The sequence below is a fragment of the Ictalurus punctatus genome, chromosome 28 (assembly GCF_001660625.3).
Source record: "Ictalurus punctatus breed USDA103 chromosome 28, Coco_2.0, whole genome shotgun sequence".
Lineage (NCBI taxonomy): Eukaryota > Metazoa > Chordata > Actinopteri > Siluriformes > Ictaluridae > Ictalurus > Ictalurus punctatus.
In genome coordinates this window covers 6,812,098-6,827,397 of record NC_030443.2, presented here as the reverse complement: position 1 = coordinate 6,827,397, position 15,300 = coordinate 6,812,098, and the positions used below count along the sequence as shown (strand labels likewise).

The following is a 15,300-nucleotide window of genomic DNA, read 5'->3' as shown; positions in this document are numbered from 1 at the left end:
CTCCTAAGGAAGGAGACAAAGTAACACTGCAGTCATTATCTAACAGATATAAATTACTTAGAAGTGACAGTGGTGAATAGTTATGTCTAATTATTGCACATCAATAACCGCTATTGCACATTTATGCAGTTACCAAACAAAATTGCTATAACTGTTCATAGCTAAAGCATAGACATGGCAAAACACATGGGACTGCAGGGTTATCTACCTGTTTTAAATAAATTAGCAATTCACTGAAGACACTATGCTATGAATCAGACAAATTCAAACTCATTCCATAAGAAGAGAACTTGCACCAAGCACATCTGGCCACTTCTGCTGCAGTCCAACAACAACAGCAAAAAAAAAAAATTCAATAGGCTACTTAAACAACTGCAGCATAAATGTAATTTTTAAAAAAAAGGTCAAGTCAGATGTTTACACAGGCTTTTACTATATATTATTAACTGGCTAATTACATTAAATTAAATTAGAACCACATTAAAAAGAGTTTTATAATATACAATTTACAGCCTCATTATTGATCTGCTGCTCAAACGCTTTGAACATGTCCGAGCACTGACTAGCACAGGACAGCAAAGCAAACAAACATTGTATTTATTCTCTTTTTCATCTTTTAAGCACTGAAGAAACATGGGTATTTTGATGTAGATAGTATCAGTACTTACTAACACACTGATTGGCAGAGTCTGCAGTGGCACGAGCCCACGGACGGTCTCGGTAGAATGGGGCACAGTGTTGGCAATCTGTCCCAGCAGTATAGTGCTCACATACACACACCGAACGGCCTTGCTCATTTGGCACACACTCGCTGGCATGCCCATTACACTTGCATCTGTAGTTTGACAAAGAGACCATGGTCTCTTGTGGTATGTAAAAAAAACAAACAAACAAGCAAAAAAAACAACAACAATGCTTTTGTTTTGGGTAAAAAGCAACACATAGAGGAATTTAATGCATAAATATTTGTTGAGAATTTAATGGAAAAGAGAGTTGTGCGTTTTAGATCTGTTTAGAGTTTCTGTTCTTTCATAATGCCACAAGGTCATCAGCAACTAATTCAAGATAATTATACACATGTTTGGCTGTCTAAACTAAACGACCACCCAGAGACACACACACACACACACACACAAACACATACAGACACATCCTCCCCCACACCACACACACAGCATTCCCCTTTAACAATATCCTGTTTACACTGTAAAAACATTAAGTGAAACAAACTTGTTTCTGCTGCAGAGCAGATTGTAGGTTGTTGCAAATGTCTCTCTGTCTCTCATCAAATACATCTCAGTATTCCACAAATGTATAATTGTTTGTGTTGCATGTGACTCTGAAGAGTGCAGTTGTGTATGGGTGTATTTGTAGGTAAATGACTTTGACATCGACTCACAATCTTAACAGAATTTTGTGGTTCTGTGGGCATCAATGTCCCATGTTGCATGTGTGTGCGTGTTTTGTATCTGTCTGTGTGTGTGTGCATGAACATCACCTTCCCCCCACAGAAAAGTCAGAGATGGCATAAAAGTAGGAGCGTAGCACTTTTGCATCCTTGAAGAACTCGTCTCCAAAGGTGTTCAACCTGTTCAAAGAGATCAGCAGGTCTGTAGCTGTCACCCATTCCTGAGGATAGACAGAAAAGGGAGAACAAAAGAAGTTGATGAAAATTCACTCATTCCTTTTGAGTCATGGATAGTGAGGGTCATAGTGGATCTAGAACTCAGGGTGGATCTAGAACTCCGCAGAGACAGTAACCTGAGCTTAAGGTTGAAACCTGCTGCATCACTGTGCCATTCTATAATGAACATGTTTACAATTAATTGCTTTAAAATTTGTTGTGCTGTTTTGGTTTCACCCTATCATGGAATGCTGAGATTTAATTTGCATTTGTATTTTATTTGTATACCAAATACAATGTAGAACATCACTATGGGTTAATAAATAAAAACAACTGTGAAACCAACATGCCATTCAGGATGAAATCTCCCACCTTTCAACAATGTTACTGTGAATGGCTACCCCTTCCACTGCTGACCATTACCAGGATAAAGCAGTTACTGAAGATGAGTAAATCAACTCTTACAGCTTACTGTATAATAAACATTCTGATATTACATCTTTGTAACTTTTCCCCTTTGTTCCCCATCTTGTTTTACTTATCCCAAGAGCCTGATTATATGTCAGACAATGTATAATCTGTCCCTCCAGGATTTTGCGATCACAGAAATTAATGCAAAATCAAGGTAACTCTGCAATATTTGCAGAAACTTGCAATTTTTCAAAATTACTGCAGATTTTCTACAGATTCGGACCAAGACCCATCATGTGATGTCATCACAATGGGCATTCATTACAATTCCGCCAATTCAAGTAGTTTTCTGTAAGTAGCATTGCAAATTTTGAAAAAGGCTGCAGTAAAATCAAGCATTTCTGGCTGCAACAATCACAAAAAACCTCTGCAAAATCCTGTTTGGACTGGGATATTGCATGCAAAATATTGTCATGAAATTATACCTGATTCAGGCTATGTTAAGATACGTTAAACTTTTGCACTTTGACCCTGTCACTGGGGAAGAAGGAGAACCCCCCTGTATTCGGCATGCACAGATATCGAAAACTCTGTCAGTGGCTTCTCTGTGAACCTCTGTTTACAATCGCTTAAAATAAAAGTTTTCCTGCGACCCACTTTGCGACCCTCAGGTTAAGAACTGCTGTTCTAAGTAATAGTTACTGTTAAGTGTGTCAATTGCCTTTACAAAACACAGTATACCTATATTCAGGAGAAGCAAGTTCGATATCACTTTCAGGGCTCACTATTGTTCAAATGCAATACCCATATTGACGTCAGTATTTTGCTTTTTGCTGCATTTGACAGCTTTGTGAATAAATATTGAATTGACTTTGGTCTTTTGTTCTTTGGCAAGATCTCAGATCTGAAATGCAAAATGTACACTCATTAACTTTTATGTATTGTCAGTTCAGGTATGAATCTGCAGAGGGGAGGCCTCATAGTCAAAAGGTCTTATACTGCAAGTACAAGTAAGTAAGAGACCTCAAAGTATGAGATGCTTGTTTCTCTGGAGGGTTAGCAAAAAGAAGGTAAGGAATGAACCAAAGTGGCTAAAAGTAATAAGGTTAGGAGCTATTTGGAGCTGTACTGGTCATTTGGAGCTGACACAGATACCTTTCTGCACAGATACTTTTCTTCATGGGATGTCTTTTATGGGAAAGTAGGCAATTAATCTATGGTGTATTTTAAATAACATGATCATTTTAGATGCAGTACACAATGCGCTAAAACTAGAACAAAAAACAAAATTGATATGCTTTAGAAAGTCCCTGAGTAGCATAGTGACTTTATTGTCAAATGGTAGAAATGACTTCAAATAGTTTTACTAAGTATTTGAACCGATTTCTACCATTTGACATTAAATACACTAAACTTTTCAGGGGCTCTCTGTTTCATCTATCCATCTGTTTAGACTAGCAGTCAACAATAGAAGGTTAGATAAAAAATAATGAGATACAGCAAATGAGCAAGTGTTTTTGTCTATATATTTTCATTTGAGCTTTGTATGTTTGGGAATCCACATTAGTGTAGACTGAATGTCCACAAATTCACAGGTAACAAGGTTAAAGTTGAAAGACAAAGGATGTTAGCATGTATCTCAGATTAATGGAAAGCACATGTAGACACAAAGGTTTATCTTATTATTCTTGTCAGGAACTTGCATTGACAATTACTAATGCAGCTAATTAACACACAAATACACATAAGCCTAAACCTAAGGTTAGGTCAGGGGTGTAATTTCAGTTTTCCAGCCAAGTGTCCCCATAGGGTCAAAACTGTCAGATATTGCAAATCTTTATGGGGACATGTGGTCCCCATCAGGATATAAAAACATACCCTCCACCCCCAAATATGTATTTGTTTGGGATTCCCACTTTTCTTTTTCTGTATTCATATTTGGATTTGGAAGTAGGGAAGATTTAGACTGGGGTTTTATGTGAAGTCTATCAATATGTCCTGGAAGTACTAGAAAACACTGAGAAAATTAGGTGAAAGGTAGCCACAAATTATAACAAACAAAAAACAATTATTAGAACACACCTCCTGAATTAGATTCCATGTGAACCTTTCTGGCAAGTTTTCTATCTTCTATCTAATTGGACTCAGTGAGCAATCTAATTATGTTTCATAAAATAATGATGTCCTTCCCAAATTGTTTAGAGTTAAAAACAAAGAATGTACTATGAAGCTGTGACGCACTGGTGTGAGTCAAAATGAGGTCCTTTAATTGGCATTTCATTATAATGACAGTATGATTTTCCAGAAAGATTATCTTTTAATACCAATGTTGAACAATCATTTAAGAATTACATGCGTAATGAACTGACAAGGTAATTTTAACAAATATTAAATTATTATTTTTTTTGAAGAACCTAGCCTCCTACTGGTAGCATATTCATATCATATTTATATGATGGTAATGAACGAGGTCTTTGGCCAATGAGTTGGGTTGCCAGGGGTATAGTTCTTACACCACATTGGCCTTATTTTGTTACTTGTGAAAAAAGCACGTCCAATTTCCCTAAGCATGGGCTATTGCAAACAAAGGAAATGTGTAAGTATAGATAGTGTATCTTCATTGTAGAACAAGTTCTGGTTTGAGATATATATTAAGGTAAAAGGGGTTTATGGAGTGGATAATGTCTGCATGTTGCAGATGATGAGGCTCTACGATGAAGTTGGTGTGGAAATTTTGAAGTGACCTGGCAACGCTTGCGGGCAGCTTCATACTAGTGCTCTTCATGTTCCACATGAAAGTAAAAACCTCTCACATTTTTATTTCCTCCTGAAGGATTCCAGTCCTGATGCACACATCTTGTCTCAATGTGAATAATGTAGTCGTATTCGGTTACAATGTTAATTCATATACATTCTGATTTAGTGTGTTTAAAAAATATCTGAGAAAAACATGATGAAATTAAACAGAGATCTTTCTCCAGAATGGCATTCTTCTCTTTACAGTTGTTTAGGTGCTGTTTTTTTAATCATTGCATGCGAATTTTATGTGTTGTAATTTCTCTTGTAATTTTTAGCAAAAGCCCCTCTTTCCGCTGTTGATTCTGGATAATTAATAGCATCAATTTGTAGGTCCCAGAATGCTCCTTTGTCAGATATTTACAATACATATTTTTGTCCATCCCATGTACTGACTGTTATTTTTCCTAAATAATGTGCTTTACTTCACTGGAATGACATATTCTGAATCCTATAAGGAGTTAGCTTAGCCAGGAGAACAGAGCAAGAACAACTGTACTCCCTTATCTTCGTTCTAGAATCCATTCTGTTCCTAGGGAATGTGTTCCAGCATATCTACTGCTGAATGGCCACATTTCAAGTAATGCTGAATCAAGGTCTAGCCTTTAAAAGGCGGAACATCGTGACCGGCTTTTAACTGGCTGACTTTTTAGTCACTGTATTGTTCTCATTAATGGAATTTACACTCAGTTGGACATGCAGCAATGTTGAGTATATTTATATTTCACGTTAGAGAACAAGGAACCAAGGGAGAATAATGCATTTTTTTTTCCCTCAAACCTTTTTTCTGTAATGCTTGCTCTCTGTAAATACTCTCGTGTTCTTTCTCTGCAGCATTCCTTTAATCTACACAAGATTTTACCCCTCTCTGCACTAACATATAGTTTCTTCTTTAAGAAAGGAACCCACTGGCATCTCCACTTTGTCTCCCATGTTCCCCCTAGTTTCCACTCTTTTCTTTTATTTTCTAAATGTCCAGCCTCCTTCTTTCCCCACGCTTACATTACCCACATTTACTCTCTTATCTATTGTTCATCTCCTTTATTCTATCCCTTTGAATGTTGCTATGTGCATCCGGTAGAAACCTTTCTTTGGGTTGGTGGATGACAGCGTACCATGAATCACAAAGATAAATAACCACATGATAGCAGTGTACAATGGAACATTTCACACCAATTACCTAGTGGCATAAGCATTCATTTATTCTACTTTGAAGATATATTGTGTAATAATTTGAGACGCCTTTTTATTTATTTATTTATTTATGATGAGATATATTTATTTGATTTTTGTCTTGGTTATGGTAGAACAAGACATTATCGTATTGGGTTTAAGCTTACAATTTTACTATTATGGTGTATTAGTAGTCTAGCATTAGTAGTCCTAGGGTCCTTTGATTCACCTGAAGTTTTTTATTTATTCGCAGTAAATACTGCAGTCATATAGCATATTTTTTTACTTCTTCTTGTGTTGTACACATGTCACACCACATATACACTATATGGAGCTATCTTCTGGGTGGCTGTGACTACAGGTTTCATGTTGTCCAAATCTAGGGATAGCCACCTTTCATCTCATCTCATCTCTTCTACCTTGGTGATTGTATTTTTTTTATACACTACTAGTATCCTGCACAAATGGCCTACATTATCTGGGCAATTTGTTTTTATTTTTCAACTATGAATCTAAATTGCAGAGTCAGCACAGCTGTAGCATCTCAGTCTCAATCTCTCTCTCTTGCATTCTTTCACTTACTTTCTCTCCATCTGCTATCATGTGGTTAATTATCTTTGTGATTCATAGCATGTTGTCAACCACCAACCCAAAGAAAGGTTCTACCTGATGCACAGTTCAACATTCAAAGGGAAAGAAGAAAGAATGAGAACAATAGAGAAGACAATAAAGTAAACATGGGGAAAGAAGGAGGCTGGACATTTAGAAAAGAAAAGAAAAAGAAAAGAGTGGAAAATAAGGGGGAACATGGGAAAGACTATTCAATACGTGGAGTTGGCCTTCTCTTGTTGGCGTTATTGCAGTAGCTATCATACATGACACTGTTTGCTACAAAGTTGCCTTGTGTAGATAAATCAATACAGCGTTGAGTATAAAACAAGGGTAAGGACTTGACTTGTTAAGAAGGGACTGCTATTATTTACATTGCTGTTTTAGCCATATTTTCATTTCTTGTTTTGATGATTTTGTAGGAGCCTGCGTGGATTTATATTTAATAACCATTTGTCCATTTCTTGGTCTGATAAAGTTTATTTCTCATCTCATCCATCTGAGAGAAAGAAAGGAGTATCTATTTTGATATACAGACAAGTAATTTTTTTTTACCTTAGCAATGACTCAAAGATAAAGAGGGAAGATATATTTTGCCAAATGGCTATATAGATGGCATAGATGTCTGCCTCATGAATGTGTATGCACCAAATGAAGATAAACCAGATTTTATTAGAAGATTTTTAATGGAATATCACAGCATAACTCTGGACTATTATTAATAGGGGGAGATTTCAATTGTATAATGTCATAATTCAGGCACAGACAACCTATTTCCAATACCCCACTCTCTCGAGTGAGTAAGATGCAAAAATACCAATCTTATGAGCTAGGATGTGGATGTGTGGTGAAACAAATTTCCAGGTTGTAGATATTTTACTCCCACAGACATGCATCCTATTCTAGAATAGATTACTTTTTCACTCCCAAGGCTGAGCTTCACAGAATAGCCGATATTAAGATATATGACAGTCCCTGACCATTCACACATAGAATTGTTCTGGGATATAGGATATAGGACAACTTCCAAGCAGTGGAGACTAAATGCATCTCTCCTTAATGATAAAGAATTCATTACTTTTATCACAACAGAGCTTAAATTAAATTTAAGTACAAAGGATTCCACAGAAGTATCACCACTTATAGTATGGGACTGTGCAAAAGCATACAACAGAGGCCAGATTATTTCATTCACAAGCACCAAGAAGAGAAAGAAGGAAGCTAGACAACAAGAATTGAAACAAACTATTAAAAAATTTGGAACAACTATATAAACAAACCCCAAATCCAATGCTACCAAATAAACTAAAAGATGACAGAGGAGAATATAATAGTTTAAAAGCTGAAAAGATTGAAGACAATTTAAGATTTACTAACCAAATATAATATGGTTATAGGGCAAGTAAATATATTAAGAATGCAAAGATCCTCAAATATTGTACAGAAAATAATCTAGTAACTCTATCAACCTCCGTACCAAACCAGATTAAATTCCTGAATCCTTTGCAGGATTCTACAGATCCTTATACAAAAAACACATATACCTGTTCTGATGATAGTACTCTGGCATCATTCCTAAAGAATCTAAAGCTAACTGAATTAACAGAGTCACTGGCAAAGGATCTGGATGAGCTTCTTAAGGAATGTGAGATAACAGTGACAATCTCCATGTTGAAAAACAACAAAAGCCCAGGACCTGACAGGTATATTAATGAATTCTACAAATGTTTTAAAGAACTAATATATTCGCTTCTACTAAAGCATATAATTATGTGCAGAAATCATGTACGGTGGCTCCCTCGTGGAAGGAAGCTCCCATAGTAGTAATTCACAAAGTGTCGTGGCCCACAGGGATGCTACCATCTTTGGCCACTAGAGGGTACCCTAGTGGAACCCACTTCTTCTGTTGTCTCCCTCCATTTCGTGCCTTAACCATTCTCATGGGTTTTCATTTTCCTGATTGATTAGTGCTCCCTGGTTTTTCTTTAGTTCCTGGTTTTTCTCTTCAGTTGCTGGAGCATTGTATCAAATCAGGTTATGTTTGTGGTTCTGAGTTTGTTTGTTTTTTGTTTTGTTTTTTGAGGATTTTTTTTTGGTCATGCACTGTATTTTGATTATTTTATACTTTTTCTTAGGGTTTCTTTCCTGGTTTTACTAACTTTATGATAGCCCTGGTATCTAGTGTGTTTGTTCCTTGTGTTTGTTTCCCTGAGCCCGTTTCCATGTGTTGGTCTGCAAATTAAGAAGTTCTGCATTTTGTATCCACCTTCATGGACTACACAAAGAGTGTAAAGATCCTGCTGTCAATCGTATAGGCCCATCTTGTTGTTGAACAGTGTACTATACATATTTATGGCTGTTCTAGCTAAAAGGGTAAATTAAATTATTAATCAAATTATACATCTGGACCAAACTTTTTGATTTATTTCTGGGGGATATTATGGAGATTATCTTTGCAGAGTATTAAATCTAATGAGCTGTACAAAATCCAAAGGGGAGAAGGTGTTGTTTTTATCACTCAATGCACATAAGGCATTTAACCCGGCAGAAGTTATTCCAAACTCTTGAACGGTTTGAATTTTGTCCAAATTTTCACACTCTACTCAAGCCCACTCACCTTGGTTAGAGTCAGTGGTATAGATCTGAAAGCTTTAGCTTGGAACGTGGATGTAGACAGGGATGCTCATTGTCGTCCCTATTGTTTGCAATCAGTATTGAACCCCTAGCTCAACTTATTCAGGATGATAGGACAGTTAAGGGCATCACAATTAGAGGAGGCGAATATAAGCTATCACTAACAGAACCTGAACCAACAAAAGTAGTAGTAGGGAGTAGTATCCATACTAAAAGTTGGTAATCATACCCATATTCTGTAGTCATGCCCTAAATTAAGAAATTACTGAAACAATGTTTTTGATTCTCTTAAAGGAATCTTCCACCATGAGATTCACAAAGATCCCAAAGGCTCCGAGGGTTGAGATAAAATATATTTGCTACAAATCCTACAAGTACCTGCTATTAAGTGTATCATATTCAGATGGTTAAACCTGTCCCTCCATCATACAATGTATGGATCCAAAAAGTGTGGGAACTGTATGAAATGGAACAAATCACTTATGCAGTACAGCTTCAGAGGCTATCAATTTTATAGATTTTATAGAGATGGACCCCTGTTTAGTTTTTCTTCTCCACATAGTAAGCAAACTTGCCTCTCATTCTTCCTTCTTATCATTTCCCCTCTGTGAATGAGTCTGTGGCTATATGCTGCTGATCTGGGTGAGTGGTTTTCCTTTCCTGTCCCACATGTTTTTCACTTCTTCATCTGTTAGAACAGGCACCAGCTATGTACTCACGGCCTCAACATTGACCATTTAAAGTTCACAATGTCATATACGTCCCCTGGGCTGACTGCTCAGCAATGCCTACATGGTACTCTCAGCTGGCAGATTTAGACCCTGATTCAGACTGAAATCTGCCCTGTAAAGTCCTATAGCCTGCTTTGACTAATAAGCAAAGTAAGAAACCCAGAAATTAGGAGTTAATTCTAGGAAATGTAATAATTTGAAAAGACTTGTGGCTTCAGAGAGCACATCTCAGGGCTCATGTACTACAGAGTTCTATTTATACCCAAATAATTAGTTATCCTAGTCAGTCCCCATCAACAGAATGTGACAATTCTATGTCCAGAGCCACATCCTACAGATTCTTCCATGCTAACCATAACCTTGTAGTTGAACCTTCATGCTCAGCTCTGGCCTCAGCATTGTCTGAGAATAGATTCGGACCTGTCTCTGTTAGCTTGTAGTCACCATGGCAGTCAGTCTTAAAATTGTGGTGATATGAGTAGGATTGGATGGTGCTATGCAAACCACAGAACCAAATGTTCCCTTTTGCACAAGACCTATGATATCTGAATTCAAAATTGTCAGTGAAGTCAGAGTCACTGAGTATGCTAGTGTCAAATGGTTGTCTCTGAAAACTGTACGGGAACTATATTCTTTGACAATAAGCACAATTTGACTGTGTTGTTGGCCTTGAATGTGTCTGGAATGACTGGAACAAATATCTGGAATATTTCCAAGCAAAGTTATATCATCGAGTATTATGACTCACCCCATATAATTTACACCAGACCATAAAGGTGAATATGCAGACCATTCCTTGCTGTACCCAATATGTGGTCCATGGTACCTTATAGACCAGACTATTTTGGCACACACAGACACATGTGATTCTGGATGATCCATTAATTTACAAGATGAGATGTGACATGTTATGTGACCTTTCACCCTTTCAGCAATGAAAATGTGTAAAGTGGCTGGTTATGCATTAGGGATAATACTTTTCAGTAATCCTTTCAGATTTGGTTCTGAAAAACTGGCTGATAAAAAATAGAATCAGAAATTGCCTGATAGGATATCAGTGACTCAGTCTGCCCTCCAGACCTGCCTGGCCCATCCTGATGCACTAATTCTGCTTAGAGCTTCCTGCACTTGTGATTCACTCCCTGCTGCTGGGAATGGCCCTTCATGTGTACACCAAAGCTTGCTGTGGATGCTATCACAGCAAAAAACAAAACAAAAACAAAAGACAAAAAAACAACAGTTTAAGTCTCACCAGATCCTCAGTGGATACTTTCACTTGGAGACTGTAGACTTGTAAATAGAAACTTATGCGGTAATCACAAGTTACTGGCGCTCATATTACACTGCAAAAAATGACATCTTAGCAGGTGAAAACATCTTTATAACCAAATGTATTTAGTATTTCCTTTTATAAGATTACAGTAAACCAAAAATTCTGTGACCTTGGGTATGAGAAAGAAGCTACATAAATTAAACATTATTATTATTATTATTATTATTATTATTATTATTATTATTATTATTACACACAGATTTGACTTTTATTGAATAGTCCTAACACACTGAACTAGTTTCACTGTCCTAAAAAAATTCCACCACGATTTGCACAGAACAAGCCTAAAAGTGAATTAAATTTAAAATAATAATAATAATAATAAAAATAAATAAAAAAAAATCTTTAGTGACATTGCACCCAGCGTTTTTTTTTTAAGCTTAAAGCATTTGGTCAACCAGCTGAAACTTACACAAACATTCTTGAATCCCTTCCATGCAATTTTCTCGGGTCCCACTATGAATTTTTCAAAGTGTCAGCCATCTTTTATCTGGTCTTCAGTTGGAAAACATTTGTATCAAGTACTTAAATCCTTTACATTCTTTGTTCAATGCTTTTATTTAAAAAAAAATCAGTCCTAGTTTTATATGAAGAGGAGGCAAAACAGATCCTTCAAGGTATTATAGATTTCTGAAACTCACAACTTGGGTTCCCCAGGGGTCAGTTCTGGGTCCACTGCTCTTTTTTATTTATACTACATCTCTGGGGCCTGTGAGTCTCATAGCTTCTCATAACACTGCTATGCTGATGACACCCAGTTCTATTTGTCCTTACAGCCGATGATCCATCCGTCTCAGCACACATCTCTGCCTGCCTGTCTGACATCTCAAACATCTTAAGTTCAACTTGGCAAAAACTGAGCTTCTTTCATCCCTGCCTGCTCCTCAATCCACCACAATCGCACCGTACAGCTTGGCTCAGCCACATTCCAGCCAACCAGGACAGCCAGAAATCTTGCGGTGACTTTTAATGACAACTTGACCTTTAGAGACCACATTTCAACAACTGCATTATCCAGTAGGTTCATTCTGCATAACAGAATGAACTCTTGTTTTCTCAAAACTGGACTATTACAATGCACTACTCTCGGGCCTCCCAGCCAGCTCCATCAAACCCCTTCAGATGATTCAGAATGCAGCAGCATGCCTTCTGCCAGCCCAAAAGAACCCATGTCACACCTCTCTTCATCACCCTACACTGGCTTCCTGTAGCTGCCTACATCAAATTCAAGGCTTTGATGCTCACGTACAAGATCTTGTCTGGAACAGTACCAATATTATATACATATATACACAAGTGTAACACTGGATTCGTAAAGGGGCAGAGCATAAACAAAGTCAAATGACGGCTGATGACGGTTAAACTTATGAGAAAAGAAGTTAACTGGGTGATCTATGCCATGAGCATCCTCCTGAATCAAGACAGCACTGGCACCAGTACCAATGGCGTCTACTTCAAGTTTGAAGGGCTTCGCAAAACACGCAGCAGAAAGAACAGGTGCACTATATAACATCTTAACAGCCTCAAAAGCAGACTTACAGCTAGAAGACCACACAAAAGAAACTGAGTTACAGAGGAGATTTGTGAGAGGCAAAACAACATCTGAAAAATTCTTACAAAAACCCATGTTGTACCCAGCCATCCCAAGAAAGCGTTGAAGTTCTCTTTTAGTCTTGGGCACAGGAAAAGTGGCAATGGACTTAACATTAGTATCCAGTGGGTGAACAGTACCATGTCCAACCTGTTTACCAAGGTAGGTTACGGTGGCATGACCAAACTCACATTTTGTGAGGTTCAGAGTGAGAGAGGCTGCCTGGAGACGAGCAAACACATGGGTTAACACACAAATATGACTATCCCAGGTGTCTGTAAAAAGGACCACATCGTCGAGTTAGGCTACACAATTCTCTACATCTCCCAATACCTGTGCCATTTGCGACTGAAATGTAGCTGGGGCATTTTTTTTTTAGTACAAAAAGCCATGACCATGTATTAGAAGAACCTGTTTGGTGTAGCGAAAGCAGAAATCTCAGATGCACGTGGGGTGAGTGGAACTTGCCAGTAACCCTTTAGAAGGTCCAGTTTTGTGAAAACTTTGCATTTCCTATCCGGTCAACACAATCTTCCATTCTTGGGAGGGGAAACGAGTCTCCTTTAGTTAAAGCATTGACTTTTCTATAATCTGTGCAGAACTTATAGCTTTTGTCAGGCTTTGGAACTAGCAGGCAGGTCGAGCAGCAGGGACTTCAACTAGGCACAGCAAGACCATTCTCAAGCAAATAGTCTGTTTCTTCCGTCATAATGGCACATTTAGTGGGATTAATTCTATAAGCATTTTGTTTAACCGGAGCATTATTACCAACATCAATATCATGTCTGAGGACAGTAGTATGAGAAGGGGTATCAGAAAAAAGTGATGGATATTTCTTTAAAAGACTTATTAAATCACCCTGAGCTGGCTGAAACAAGTGAGCAAGTTTAGACTGGATATTTGCCAGCCATTCAAAGTTTGGTAAGTGAGCACAGGGAAAACATGCCCTACCTAGACTGAGACCATCCACCTCAGGAGAATACTCAGATGGTGGCACGCTCATAGAGGCAGCAGCTACTGACATGACAACAGGAACTGAAGAGCCAACATCCGTGGTAGCACAAAAGATATAAGGCTTGAGCATATTTACATGGCACACACAAGACTTTCGTTTCTGGCCAGGGATTTTCACAACATAACCTGTATCACTCAACTTAGACTCAATAACATAAGGACCTGAGAACCTAGCCTGGAGAGCAGGGCTGAGTAATGGCAGTAAACCCAAAACCTCGTCACCCGCTTGAAATGTACGCACCACAGCCTTTTTATCAAAATGAGCCTTCATACAGGCCTGAGAGGATGCAAGAGAACGTTTGGCTAACTCAAAAGCAGTACGTAGGTGCTCACGAAAGGAACTAACATAATCTAGGACATTCCTAGTTGGGGGTTTCACCGGACTTGTAGACAGAAACTCTTCCTGTAAAACCTTTAAAGGTCCACGAGCAGAGTGCCCAAAAACTAACTCGGCAGGACTGAAACCAAGTGACTCTTCTACAACATCACGGATAGCAAATAATAATAGGGGAATCCATTCATCCCAATCTTTTCCCTGACATAAACAGTAGGTCTGAAGAATACACGTCAATGTCTGGTGGAAGCATTCTAATGCACCCTGGGTCGTAAGCACTAGAAACCTGATGACACACGTCCAGTTGTGCCATAACCTTCCTAAACAGAGCAGACATAAAATTTGAACCCTGGTCTGACTGAATGTATTTCGGCAAGCCAAAAGTGGTACAAAACTTGACAAGACCTCTGATGACAGCACGGGACTTTATGCTACTCAGGAGTATAGCTTCAGGGTACCTAGTAGTGACACACAAAGTTAGTAGGTATGAATTACCAGACTTGGTTCGAGGAAGGGGACCCACATAATCTATTAAAATTCTTTAAATATGTTCGCCCATAACAAGTATAGGTTGATTTGGCTTCCCTGCAACCTGACACACATGACAGGAGCGGCAATACCTGGCAATCTCTGAGCTTATAGCAGGCCAAAAAAAAAAAATGCTTTAAAACACAGTCATATGTCTTCCTCACACCAAGGTGACCAGCGAGATCATGGCCATGGACAATACTCAACACTTGGGTTCGGTATGGTTTTGGAAGCACAACTTGAAAACTTACGCATTAATACACCCCCATCAAAGAAATACACTGTAGAACATTGAGGTAACTGTGCCTTATCTGCAGCAGCAACCATACAGTGACAGAGCAAAACATCTTTTTTCTGGGCAGCCACAAGCTGTTCTTGCCCAGCACCCCATTTACCACACTCTTCTTCCATTACTGAAGAAGTCTTAGATTCTGGAAGAACCCCAGCACTAGAACATAAATGTTGGTTTTCAAACAAGGGATCTTCAATTTGCAAGCTTGGGCGTGTCATTACACAGGAACT

The 15,300-nt window shown here is 38.1% G+C and overlaps 1 protein-coding gene across 2 annotated transcripts in view; it reads right to left on the bottom strand.

The window, feature by feature from the left end:
* lamc3 (laminin, gamma 3) overlaps nt 1-15,300 on the bottom strand; it is a 169,843-nt gene that overhangs the window by 96,164 nt on the left and 58,379 nt on the right. For both annotated transcript variants that reach the window (XM_017460411.2, XM_017460410.2), the window contains exons 3-4: nt 1,499-1,629; nt 669-835 (exon numbers count right to left, since the gene is read on the bottom strand). In XM_017460411.2, the coding sequence (XP_017315900.1) occupies nt 669-835; nt 1,499-1,629 (298 nt within the window). The remainder of the gene's footprint in view (nt 1-668; nt 836-1,498; nt 1,630-15,300) is intronic.